Source organism: Melozone crissalis, unplaced genomic scaffold, assembly GCF_028551555.1.
Source record: "Melozone crissalis strain CALT ecotype California unplaced genomic scaffold, PUWL_Pcris_2 ptg000063l_1, whole genome shotgun sequence".
In the NCBI taxonomy this organism is placed as follows: domain Eukaryota; kingdom Metazoa; phylum Chordata; class Aves; order Passeriformes; family Passerellidae; genus Melozone; species Melozone crissalis.
Genome location: NW_026535841.1, coordinates 14,381,529 through 14,395,630, shown reverse-complemented (window position 1 = coordinate 14,395,630; position 14,102 = coordinate 14,381,529). Strand labels below are relative to the sequence as shown.

At 48.5% G+C, this 14,102-nt stretch overlaps 1 protein-coding gene across 1 annotated transcript in view; it reads right to left on the bottom strand.

Moving 5' to 3' along the window:
- Positions 1 to 14,102, bottom strand: part of TMEM132C (transmembrane protein 132C) — a 175,323-nt gene that overhangs the window by 119,006 nt on the left and 42,215 nt on the right. The window contains exon 2 of the mRNA XM_054288608.1: positions 1,213 to 2,104. Coding sequence (XP_054144583.1) covers positions 1,213 to 2,104 — 892 coding nt within the window. The remainder of the gene's footprint in view (positions 1 to 1,212; positions 2,105 to 14,102) is intronic.

The window sequence follows — 14,102 nt, the reverse complement described above, 5'->3', positions numbered from 1 at the left end:
CCATTCACCCAACAAACACCCAGCTCACTGCCTCTGCATTTCCTCTTTCACCACAGCTATGTTTGTTACGTGCAGAAGTATTCTGTCTCCACTACTTTGTGTAAAGGGATTTTCAATAGAAGGGAAGTAACAACATCAGAAAATACTTCTAGCACAGAGGTTTCACTGAGTAAACAGGTGTCTGGGAGATAATCTCGCCAATTTAACCAAAGCTGCAAACACCACAACGGTTCTGGGATGACTAAAATCCCCCTTTTTCAAATGAAAGCCTTTTATCTGCCAAGCGACACTTCCTGTTCTAAAGGCTATTCTCCTCGGTGGTTGTCAACTATGTATTAATCTAATTCATATAAGCCTTAGAAATAAATTCTTTCATGTGCAGAATCTTTTGGGAAACTGATTCCCTGAGGCTTTAGAGAGCAATTGTTGCTTATCACCGTGGAAATTTCCACTGAATTTAAAGCCTGGTAACAAGTTAAAAAAAGATACATCAAATTTTTCAGTGATTAACAAGTTTCCCAGTCTTTGTCATCCTCAAAGGATTTTCATCTGATCGGTAGGGAAACGGCTAAAAATGAAAATAAAAGGGAAGCGATCTGACCCAGTAAGGCAGCTCCTGTGTTCCCACTCCTGTCCAAAATAATGGCACTGACTTCTAACAGTCCCTTGCAGGCAGCAGCAATATCAAACACCTTGGGCTTTATTTAAAGGACAAATGTGCTGCCAAAGACAAACACTGCTTAACTGCAAGTGGATAGTTAAACCCTCCCTACAGAGCTCTCCTAACAAAACCACTCTGTGTGTGGGAGAGGCAGGCTCTGCCAGAGCACTTACAGAAAAGCAGGTAATTGAAGTTTTTCTACATTCAAACTCCATGCCTGCGCAATAAAAACCTGATTTTAAAAGCGCCATAAAGCAGAGAAGTTTTCTGATGCCTGGCTGTCTGTCACAGCACAGAAACAGCCCTGCTAAAGCAGCACTTTTGTACCTTGCTGCACACCGTGGGCCTGTGATAAACGGCACTGCAGACACGCTGAAAACCTGCCCGTGACGGGGGCTTTCAATCCTCTTCACAGCACGCAAAGAGGAAAATAAGGAAAATTTCAGTGACTAGGAGCAACCTTCATTGGGATCAGCTTCAAATCAGCTGAGACCCATCCCACGTCCCCAACATCTTTGTGTGCCAGAACCACGCCCGGCCAACCTCCCTACCTGAGGATGAACTGATCCACCGTGGAATTGTTGGCAATTGTCACGTAAACATTGACAACCTCGCCCTGTTTGACGGGCTTGGAGGGCAGCCACACCACCACGTTGCTGTCCAGCCGCAGCTCCGTGAGCTGGGAGGCCTCCTGGCCGCGGTAGAGGCTGACAGAGCCAATCCTCTGCAGGTGGGACATGCTCTCATCCACACCGCCGTCCTTCCCGGGCCGGATGGCGTTGCCCTTGCGGAGATCCTCGGCCGTGCACTCGCCCTTCTCGTCCCCGGGCTGCACCGTGTAGTAGAGCTCCACGGGGCTCCCCTCCAGCTGCTCCGCCGGCTTCTTGCGGCCCGTGAGCACCGTGGGGGGGCTGAACCAGGCGGGCAGCAGCTCCAGCTGCGCCACGCACAGCCCCAGGTCCCCGCGCAGGCGGCAGCTGCCGCGCACCTCGCGCGTCTCGCGGAAGGCGAACACGCGCAGGCAGGGCAGCCGCTCCGCGGGGCTGTACTCGTCCCAGTCCCTGCCCACGATGTAGAACAGCACCTGCACCCGCGGCTTGCTCAGGTAGATCTTGCTGCTCAGGATGTAGGCCTGCAGCTTCCAGTTGTACGTGAACTTGTTGGCGGATCCAAAGGAGCTGGAAGTCAGCAGGAGGTCCTGGGGCACCGCTTGCTCCACCGAGAAGGGGCCGTAGCTGGCGTTTAACACGGGCGGCCTCTTGGCTTTGTAGGGGAAGAAGGACTCCACCCTGGACTGCAAACTGGAGTTCCTCATGAAGTCCTGGTTGGCTTCTTTGAGGAAGAAAGATGTCTCGGCGTTGAAGAGCCGGTAGCTCACAGGTAGGTACGTTGGTAATGAAGAAAATCGCTGATTATTGTCCAAGACCCCTCGGCACTCTGTCACTAATAAAAGAAAAGGTGAGTTAGACCAAGTCTGCTTATGGACTCAAAGGGACACTTAGCACAACTCCAGTGCTGAGTTAGGGACAAGCATTATTCCATGCAAAGAACATTTACAGGGTAACTACATGTTTAGATACAAAATAATTCTTTTCTGCATTACATTTGCAAAAGAAAATATAATGCAGCATGTCAGAAGAGCCCAGTGACCAACAGCCTCAGGGATGCTAGTCACCAGCCCTGCAGGAACAAAGGCAGCTTCTCTTCTAGGTGCAAAGAAACTGCTTTTCTGAGGACACTCAGACAACCATTTCACGCTCTCTGTCAAGTAACCTTGCTCTTGTATTACTGTGCCAGATCTCTGTGGTAAAATACTGACAATTTCCTACGTTCTTTAAATGCAGATGGGCATCACAACCCGTAAGTATTTCAGCAAGTACTAATATGTAAGATGCACACAGAGAGAACCAGCATGTGCTGGCCAATTTCAGGCTTCAGCTGAACATCAGATCCCTTTTGACCTAAATGTTTTCCTGTTAAGATTAACAACACACTGTTGAAAGGCAAATGTATTGTCTAAATTAGGGTAGATAACAGTGGAGAAGGGTTCAAATACACGTTGATTATATCATACAGCTTACAACTCCTCTCCTTAACCCCTGCTGAAGGGATTGGCTATAGGTACAAAAGGTAAATGCATTTAGTGCCGGACCCCTTGAGTATTGATAAAACAGAGCTTGCCCTCAGCTCCAGGGCTCTCAGGAAATCCCATCAGAATCAGGAGTTAAGGTTCTGTGTAGGTTCAGCTCTTTAAAGAATAAAGGTAACCACAAAGACAACACGGAATGCAGAGATTCATCTGGAGCTCAGAAACACCTGAGGATCCCAAAACACCCCACAGACTCTGCCTCACCACCTTCCTCACACAGGGCTGCAGCCTGGGGACTTCTGCAAGTCACATTTGCTGCCCTGGCATGTGTGGCTGCTAACGTGCTAATTATGCAGTCAGATTTAATTAAATGTTTTCAAGTAAGGAATAAACAATCGATACCTGTCATGACACCAAATGGCTGCTGACAGACAACCCCACTGCAGCCCTGTGGAGTGTGCAATGCCAGGGTGCAGGGAATGAAGAGCTTGGGGAGGCAGGTGTGAGGTAATTAAGAAAAGAAGGAGACAAATGTAGAGGAGGGGGAAATCAGAACTCTCAAAGGACAGCAGCCATAAATTTGAAATAAGGAATTAAGATGTGTTCACTCATGTTTAATTCATGAGCCACCATGGAACTGTTCTCCTAACTGAGCAAACTGCCATGACTGGACAGAAATTGAAACAAAACAAAATGAAAAGGTAAAAAAAAAAAAGAAAAGAAACAGTGAATTAGTAGCACAACACCCTCTGTGTCAGGCAGAATCACATTTAAAACATAAAACACTGTTTTAGCTCACTGTTACAGCCCTGCAAGGCTCCAGTCCTTGGCACACAGTTTAATTCTGCTGAAAAAGATGTTACAAATGCCACCTCCTGAGCTGATTGATTTCCCTTACCTGAGTCTGTCAGGATTCCATCCCTAAGTGCTCTAACACTTGTAAAAGGAATGCAAGGAAGATCCACTTTGGACCATGGACCTTTCAAGAGAAGAGGAAAACCTACAGATTTCTTTGGAGTTTCCTCTCTAAGCCCCTTCACCCACCCTGGATGAGCCTGCTGGGATCTGCTCACCTCCCTGCAGCCCTCTCCAAAAAGCAGCCACTGGCATGCTCTGTGGCAGATGCCAACATGCTTTTCAATTAGAACACCTGATTTGCTAGAGAAGAATTCCTTGGAGGCCAGTTTGGCTGCTGAGTTTGACTTGGGGACTGGTGAGAATTTCTTCCCTAGGTGTCCTGCTGCTCAGCTGCAGTACCAGAGGGCAGGGCTGTGCTCAGGGGAAGCACAGGAACGCTTGGTGAAGGAAAGCACGAACTGGTTTAAGCTCGCAAGTTTTCTGAAGGGTTTCCATGACCAGGGATTCTCCAGACACGGCCCCACTGCTCCTGAGGGAATCCCTGCCTTCCACGGAGCCACACAAATCAGAAATGAACTCAGCAGGCTGCACAGACAAGTGAAGCCCTGTGATTCCAAAGGGTTGCTGGTCGGGATCTAAGCCTGAGACTCAGCAGCTGTTTTTGTGCAATTCCCAGGACTTTTGCTGCAGCACATTATCCTCAGACAGACAGTGGGCTCATTTTTGCAGGCACTTCATTTATCCTGGGCTAATCACATGCATGAGGTATGCAGGACTTGGCCCAATATTAAGAAAAACAGTCATGCAACTTCTGCCTTAAGAAGCTGAACACAAACAGCAAAACCCATGTGGCCAGACTGACAGCAGAAAATAAAAAAGCTTCACTTTTTTTTTTTATTGTAGTCTAAAGATTTCCACCCACTTTCATACCATACATAATGGATTCCTGTATTTCTATACTGAAGGCTGTACTTTTGACAATTTATTTAAGCACTTTAAGCCTTTTACTGATAAAATTGGTAGTTAAAATTGTCCATTTTATTTTTAGAATAACAACACCATGCATCAGCAACTGCAGGCCATCACTTAAGGGATTTGTTCCATTCTCTTCATCTCTACCCAATAACTTTCACATCCTGGTATAATTAATTACCTGCATTTCCAGAGAACGCTTTTGTATGCTTAATCAGCTCCGTTTCAAAGTTCTTTAATTTATCAGAGAATCTATTTAAACAGGATGCCATGGGTTTTCCTGAGTTTCTCAGCACAAGTTATTATTTTAAATAACCATTAAGCGGTGTTTACTTTATCTACCTGAAAAACTAACTTTTAAAAAGCAGCTCTGCCTGTCAGTGCTTTCAGGTGCTCCGGAACAGATTTTTGCATTTTGAAATGCTTTACCCCTTTCCATCACCCAGCAGGAATCACAGCTGCCCAGAGATGAAGTCCTGCATGGAAGAGGTTAACAACCATCAAACAAAGCCAGCATTAGCCAAGAACAAAAGCGAAGGCTTACAAGTAATTATTTCTTCTTTGTAACAGCCTGGTGACTTTTTAATCCTTCTTCTGGCATCATATGCCTCCGCAGCACTTCATCTGAACCCAGGCAGGCATCTGCTAAGCACATCACTGGCTCCAGTGTGACAGAGCAGCTCAAATTCCTGCAACCCAGTGAGCTCATTGGATGGGAAACAGCAACTTCTGATCTGTGGTGTTATTATTAGTTCTTGGATTCCAGCATAAGAGGAATTTTCTTTGGGGGTATTTCACATGGAGCTGGATTCACTGGAACAGTCATAAAAGCTTAATATCTTGGCGTTGCTCTTTTATGAGCTTGGTTTGAAGTGACTTTCTTTTGGGCAGGGAGTGAAGGGCTTAGCTCGTGGGTGGGAGATTACTGGCCAATGGCCACGGATCTTCAGTGCCTGATGCTGGATGAGCCTCTGAGCCTTCAAGGCAACCATCTGCCTGTCCCCCCAGCCAGGAGGTTCTGGGCCAGGGAAGTCAGCGAGGAACAGAAGACATGTGCCCATGCAAAGGAGGAGAGATGTGAGAAGCCTTCCTGCACCTTGTCTGCCCTCAGAGGCACTTTAATAATTGTCCTTGCAGGAGACAAGCCAGAGGAGAAGAGAAGAACAGATTCCAGTGCCTGTGTGTCCTCCTGGAACCCCAGCACTGCTGGAGCTCCCACCAAGAATTCTGTAACTTTTAAGGCAGGATCTTCTCCCTCCTTTTTCCAACTACCTTTCCTCCATTCCTGAACCTAGCTATCATTGAATGATGCACCATATTAATTTTAATTTTTGTTCCACTTCCATACCACCAGAGTTTTAAGAAACAAACCCTACCTAGTATTATTCATAGCACCACCATCACCTAAAATCCTGCAAATGCTGTAAATTATCATCCCTGTTCCTTCCATGGACACCCATTCCCACCTGCCCCTGCATCCAGATGAGCAGCTGACACAAACCAGGCCCTCACAAAATCCCCATCCTTGGATGACTCCATCATCCATTACAAACCTGTCCTGCTCCTGCAGAGCAAATCACATATTGCAGCTCAGGAACTGCAGAGCAGAATGAAAGCAGGGAAGATTCACTTCAATCAGCACAAATGCTTCCTTCGCCCAAAATGTCAACAGCTCTGTTTGCTGGTTCATTTTCCCTTAATTTTCTGTGCCAGCACCACACTCAGTCACATTTAGTGACTTCACAGTGTATGAAATCTTTGTAGCAATGTTTTGCTAGAACTAGAGCTCAGCAAATACATTCACTTAGACCTCAGGATGACCTTAGCTGTACTCTCATCCCTTCCAAGCTCCCTTTTCTTACCTTCTAGAAATAGGAGATTTTGCTGATGGGAAGGCTGAGTGGAATCTTAAACCAAACAAGCTCAGATTGAGGATATGGAACAGATTTTGGATGTGAGGTTGATAAAATACAGCAACAAAGGGAGCAGTGGCTCACCCATGTCTTCCCATCCAGATTCCCCCCTGACAGGCGCAACTCAGACTCTCACTCCCCTCTGGGTTAAAAGTGCAGCTCTGTGAGCATCCCAAAACATCAGCTGAGGGCAGGGGACCTGCAGAAGCCACAGCTCCCCACGTGTGCCCACCAGAGCTGCCTCCCCTTCTCTGAGGGACTAATTGCACACAGGCAATGTCCAGTGTCAAATGCTTATGATGACCAATTCGTGAAGCTAAAAATAAGCTCTGCAAACCAATCTGGCCAAGAAATCCACAGAGCAAACATTTGAGGGAAATTGCAGCCTATTATCAAATGTTCTGCGAGCACCTGGTGAGGGCAATTTCATCAAACAAAATGAATGCTAACAAAACTATTTTAGCAGTTCTTTTTTGAATCCAGAGCTCCCCAAACTGAAAGCTGAAGCCCAAGGATAGGTTTGTACCTGCAGGGTTTTGCAGATTGACCTGGGATGGGGTATTCCTGTTCACATCCATGGGAGTACAGAGGCTGGTTGGTTACCAGACATATTTCAAGCCCAGATATAGACACACAGTCTTATTTAGCCTAGATCAGAGTTCAATTAAACCACATTGCAAAGAATTTTGGGAGACATTATAATCAGTTATTGTGAACAAATTTCCCATTTTATTTCAGTGGGAGATATTAACTTCATTCATTCAGTATATTGTTAAATGAAAAACTGCAATAATATTCTATTAAATAGACTTCTCTCACATTTTGAGAGCATATCCTTAATGAATTTATCCTTTGAACATTACCACAGATCAAACCTGCACTGAAGTCCTACAGACAACCCTGGATTCAGTACAGAAGTGAGCACTTGCCCCATTGCTCTCCAGCAGAGGCAGCACTGTGGCATTTCAGAGCTGTCAGAGCACGACAAGCACCTGAAGCAAGGACTGAGCAAAGGTACACCAGCAACCTCTGCGCTCTTGAAAACAAAAACAATGGGATGGGCGCTGAAACGAAATGATGGGAATGCCAAGGGGATAAAAAACATTTCAAACAGAGCATGGCTGGATGCTACAGCTCCTTGCCAGGGAACTCCCCCAGAATTAACAGGGTGATCACTGCCGTGCGGCCCATCCAGAGCAGCCCCATTAACCACATGTAAAACTCCTTGTTTCAGTTGCATCGATTAGAAGCCAGGATTAGACCTCTGCATTCTAAAGCCTTATCCAACATCTGTCAGGTTGTTCCATTTTCCTCAGGATTACCAACACAACAGACACGTGTATAAACCACAAATAGCTGCTAGGGAGGCACAGCCTTTTCACCAACAGGAAAGAGAAGCTTTAAAGTCTATTTTGGAAACACAGAACTCTCAGAAAACTGCACATCAGAAAGGCATTTCCAATATTTTAATAACAGCCTCCAATGCTCTTTGCAGTTCTGTACATGCTCCCCTTTGGCTGCCAAAATACCAAGATATCCTTTTATTACAGACCTCTCTTCTCTCTGACCCTCTGCTCACAGAGCTGCGTTAGTCAAAGGCTGCCTGACATTCAGGACTGAAATCTATAAATGGTTTTCTCAGACTGGCTGGTGACCTTAAGAGTCTGTAAAACAACAGTGTACATGCAAAGGTCAGTGAAGATTTCCGGAATCACTCCCCCTCCCAGGGCTGCCATTCCCAATTGTCTCCACTGCCGAGGCCATCTGACCTATTTAAGCCACTTTGCTGCGTGGAACCAAAGATAAATACCTGGAACCTGCAATTTCCACTGATGAAAGCTTTTGTTAAGAGAAAAGGGCTGGGGAACTTCTATACAGACACTATTCAGGTTGTGTGCTGGCCTGAATAGTGGCCAGAAGCTGCAAATGTCAGAGTCCTGCGAGCAGCACAGAGTGGACAAAATGTCACACGCTGGCTTTTGAGGCAAGCAGGGCTGCAGGGATTGGGGCACACCCCATGGATCCTGCTGGCCCCATTGGGGCACACCCCATGGATCCTGCTGGCCCCAATGGGGCACACCCCATGGATCCTGCTGCCATCCATTGGGGCACACCCCATGGATCCTGCTGGCCCCTTGGGGCACACCCCATGGATCCTACAGCCACCCATTGTGGCACACCCCATGGATCCTGCTGGCCCCATTGTGGCACACCCCATGGATCCTGCTGGCCCCATTGTGGCACACCCCATGGATCCTGCTGGCCCCATTGGGGCACACCCCATGGATCCTGCTGGCCCCATTGGGGCACACCCCATGGATCCTGCTGGCCCCATTGGGGCACACCCCATGGATCCTGCTGGCCCCATTGGGGCACACCCCATGGATCCTGCTGGCCCCATTGGGGCACACCCCATGGATCCTGCTGGCCCCATTGTGGCACACCCCATGGATCCTGCTGGCCCCAATGGGGCACACCCCATGGATCCTGCTGGCCCCATTGTGGCACACCCCATGGATCCTGCTGGCCCCAATGGGGCACACCCCATGGATCCTGCTGGCCCCAATGGGGCACACCCCATGGATCCTGCTGGCCCCAATGGGGCACACCCCATGGATCCTGCTGGCCCCATTGTGGCACACCCCATGGATCCTGCTGGCCCCAATGGGGCACACCCCATGGATCCTGCTGGCCCCATTGGGGCACACCCCATGGATCCTGCTGGCCCCAATGGGGCACACCCCATGGATCCTGCTGGCCCCATTGGGGCACACCCCATGGATCCTGCTGGCCCCACTGGGGCACACCCCATGGATCCTGCTGCCATCCATTGGGGCACACCCCATGGATCCTGCTGGCCCCATTGTGGCACACCCCATGGATCCTGCTGGCCCCAATGGGGCACACCCCATGGATCCTGCTGCCATCCATTGGGGCACACCCCATGGATCCTACAGCCACCCATTGTGGCACACCCCATGGATCCTGCTGGCCCCAATGGGGCACACCCCATGGATCCTGCTGGCCCCAATGGGGCACACCCCATGGATCCTGCTGGCCCCATTGTGGCACACCCCATGGATCCTGCTGGCCCCATTGTGTCAGCACAGCAAGGACAAAGCAAAGAGCACCTCAGCCTGTCCTGTCTGATAGCTGGAGAGAAGAGGAGCATTGAGGACACTGGATTTTATTCCCAGCTCCATCATGGACTCATGGCAGGCACAGAAACCTCTGCAGGCCAGGTTCTGGCAGAGAAATGGGAATGAGAGCAGCTATCCTTCAGTTTGATTGACTTGCGAGTCCAAACCACGTGGAGTTCCGCACACAAAAGGCCAAATAAAACATTGTCTGTCTGGGGGGGTTTCTGGGATTTAAAGCAGGCAAAACCAACCCAGTGGCAGTCACAGAAAAGGGGGAAAAGCAGACAGTGTGGTCAGTATTTTCTACCTTCAGCAGTGCCTTTTCAGAGACCTGCACTGCTCATCCACTGAAGAAATCTAATTTTCATGGCAGTACAATTCTATGGAACACATTTCTCTGCAGGGGATGTATCAAATTTAGCCTTACAGGATGGCTCACCAAAGCCTCCCCAACATTTTAAAGTTTGGCCAGAATGCCGTAATGATTGAAATACACGAATATCACAGTTAGTTGGGTTTGGGTTTTTTTTGAAGTTCTCAAGTGTCATAAAAATGGGAACATTCAAGATGTAAGTTACAAACTTGAACAAGTTCTGGCCTTGGCAATGAATCAATTCCTTGTCCTGTATCTCCTTCTCCAGTTTTTAATAGCTCTGTGCTTTGCTCTGCTGTTTAAGTCTCTGTCAGATGCTGATAGGCACTTGCTCCTCTGTTTAGACACTGAATTGCTTTGCACAGCTCCCTGTTTAAAGAGAGATTAGGGTCCTAGAGCCTGAATGGGGCAATTTGCTCAGCACTCGACTGCCACAAAAACCAACAAGAACCAAGAGCACCAAAGAGCTCAGACCTGCACAGGATGAAGCTTTCAGCTGCAAAAGCGTAGAAGGAGGACACAGAGGACTCAAATGAATTACAATGTTCTTCCCCCCTTACCATCCAGAAAGAACAAAAAAAGAGTATTTTTTCTTGTAAATAGGTACTAATGAAAAATAAAGCCAGCCAGCAACATGAACAACAGGGCTTTATCTCACATAAAGGACTTTATCTCACATACCCCACACTGAGACCCAGCCTGCACTGGGCTCTGCATCACACAGGTACAAGGGACATTTCTCCAAGAGCCAGGTATAGCCTGGCAGTGAGTAATGCCAAGGCTGAAAAGAAAAAAGGGGTTTGTTTCAATCACACCTGAGCCAGGCTTTCCCTGGGGTCTGAAATACCCTTCCAGCACACATCTTGATACCTTCCTCAATGGAACTCACTTCTCAGGGCTGGTATTGCCGGGTCCTGGGCTCTGCTGGGAATAAACACCTCTGACCTCTCATCCCACCTCAGCAACTCAATGCCCAACAGCTGCAACCATCTTCCCCACTACCCAGACAGGGAAGTGAGGCAGTGAAGCTGAGTTTTCCAGGAGGTTCCAGCAGAGCTCGGCACAGAAGGCAGCAGGAGCAGGGACTGGGCACTGCGTGGGCAGCAGGTGAAAGCACCAGGCCACGGAAGGTAAGAGGATGCAAGAGCCTTGCTGGTGATGGATGGGACTTGGCAAGGCAAGGCAGCAAGTGCTGCCAAGATTAGACTCCAGTCTGTCAGCTTTTCCGAGTGGGAACCAAGAGCCCCAACCTCCGCTGCCTGGCGGCTCCTGGAATCTGCAAAGTTGGTGTAGAACATCTAAATCATGGAGAATAAAAGGCCCTGGAAGTACTGGCTTGGAGCAGCACTCACTGTTGCAGAATTCCACTCTCAGGAAAGCTTCACCACCGGTATAAATCAATAAAGTTTCATAAAAGACAGAAAAATCACCATGGGCTATACCCGCAATGGCTCACTCCCAAAAACATCTTTTAATAGCTTCTTGAAAAAAAAAAAGTTAATTATTTATATGAAAATTTAATTTAAGAGTAAAACAGCCACTTATCCTTCTTTCCTTTCTCCTCCTCTCCTTCATGAAGGATTTAGAACACTAACATATGCAATGCATGCACATTTTTAATACTTGCATGTATTAAACAGTTGCTTGTATGCAAACTGTGATTTTAAGCATGCCAGAATATCCCAATATCCTGGCTACAACCCTGCTAATCATCTCCATTTCAAAGATGCAATGAGGATTTATGAGAAGATTAATTGAGAAAGGAGGCTGAGGGGGTGGGGGACAGCCCTGCCTGTTGGGGAAATGAACTCAGCATCACCTTTAACCTCCAAGCAATTCTTTGTCACAGAGCACAAAGCAACTCATCATTCCAGAAGAGCAGCAGGACAGAAACCAAGCGGAAATTTATCTGGTTAAACACCTTCTTTCCCAGGGATTAATCAAAAGGGATGGCTGGAGCGCTGGTGTCTTTGTGCTCGCAGCACCTCCAAGGGCCGTGTTTAAAGAGCCCTGGCTGCTGCTATGAGAGCAAAGGCACTGTGGCTCCTGGGGCGAGCAGCTCCTCCCCAGAGCCCCAATTCTGGCTCTCAATATCCTGTCCTGGCTCAACAGTTTGTGGGAGCAGCCCAGCTCTGCCCTGGGTTTGGTGAGCCCCGGCAGCGAGGGGCAGAGGCAGGAGGGAAGGGGCTCCTCAAACCCCAGCCTCAGCCCTTCTGGCATCTCTGCTTCCCAATTCGCCCACACCAGAAACAGCAGGGAGAACAAAGTGCTTGTGGGGTTGGCAGTGAGAAGGGGAAAGGCAAAACTACAAAAGGAAAAATGAGATCCAGAACAGGGAATCTTCCAGAGGAACACAAGCAGATCTGACAGAATGCTAAATCACAGTGAGAAAACGCAGCAGAAGAATGAGGAACACGTGGTTTTAATTCTGTTTTTAAGGCAGAGAAATGATTGAGAAGTCTCTCTCTGAAGTCTCTGTTATTTGCTCTAATGCCTTGCTATAACCTGCCCAGGAAGGGCCAAACCAAAACGCTCCATCAGTGCCATACCTGAGCAAAGTGTCTGGGAGAACACTCCTGGCAATTCCAGCTCTGGAATTAGGAGGCAGAAGCCAATGGGACCAAGTTCTGCTTTCCAAGATGAAGTTTATACAAAAGGAGTACATTCAGAAGCCAGAGATAAAGGCCTGCCTAGGATGAAGACAAGAACCTGGATCCATTTATGTTCAAAGCAGAGCAACAGTCTGCTGCAGCTCCAGGGAGGGCATTAATGCCAGAGGCAAAGCTGTGCAGCTCTGAAGGTACATCAGAGTAATTCCGTGTTCTCTGGGGTGGGTGGAAAGCACAATCCTAGCTTCCTGCTGGTTCTCAAGCGTCCCTAAAGTCATTGGCAAAGACAAATGACAATGATGGATGCCAGTTTGTTATGCTGAGCACCACAGAACTGCACAGAGCAAATGACTTGCACCATCTTTTTAAGAGGTTGAATGTGTCATGCTCCTAAAGTGCTGTTGTGCTCAAGAATCACTGAGAGCTGCCTGCAAATCAATGCAATAGAGCCCTGCTATACATTTTGTAAGCCCTATTTTTATCCTTTCCTAATATAACTTCCAAACCTTCCTCCTCCCCCATGTCCCTGCCACAGATCCCTAATTCACACAGCTAAAATCACACAGTGCCTCCTACAATTTTTCCAACATGTGCAGTCCTTAACAACAAATTTAATTTCTTCCTTTCTTTGAAGCTCATCTTCATTCAGCCTGGCTCCAAAGGGAAATTAATGAGGGCTCACTGAATATGTTTACATAAGATCTCCTCCAAATTTCTGTTATTAGGCATTAGGAGTGTTTTCATCTGCCCTCTAAGGGACAGATGTGTCTGGCCAGAGATGTCTCAATACAACATCTGCTGTCCACTCACACTCTGCTGGCTTTGCTGCCAGCAGCCACAGCAGCTCTGGAGCAGGGGCTGGGGTGAAGCTGGATAAAAGCTGATTTCACCAGGAACTCACTGCCAGCGAGGGGCTGGCACACCAAGGCACACCCAGGGCTGAGCAGGCTGTAGGGCCTGGCTGTCCCCATTGTCACCTGGCTGTGACTCTGTGCCCAGGGCCAGGCAGAGCTGTGACACTGCTGGGGTGACACAAACACCTTGTCCAGGGCCAGGCAGAGCTGTGACACGGCTGGGGTGACACAAACACCCTGTCCAGGGCCAGGCAGAGCTGTGACACGGCTGGGGTGACACAAACACCCTGTCCAGGGCCAGGCAGAGCTGTGACACGGCTGGGGTGACACAAACACCCTGTCCAGGGCCAGGCAGAGCTGTGACACTGCTGGGGTGACACAAACACCCTGTCCAGGGCCAGGCAGAGCTGTGACACTGCTGGGGTGACACAAACACCCTGTCCAGGGCCAGGCAGAGCTGTGACACTGCTGGGGTGACACAAACACCCTGTCCAGGGCCAGGCAGAGCTGTGACACTGCTGGGGTGACACAAACACCCTGTCCAGGGCCAGGCAGAGCTGTGACACTGCTGGGGTGACACAAACACCCTGTCCAGGGCCAGGCAGAGCTGTGACACGGCTGGGGTGACACAAA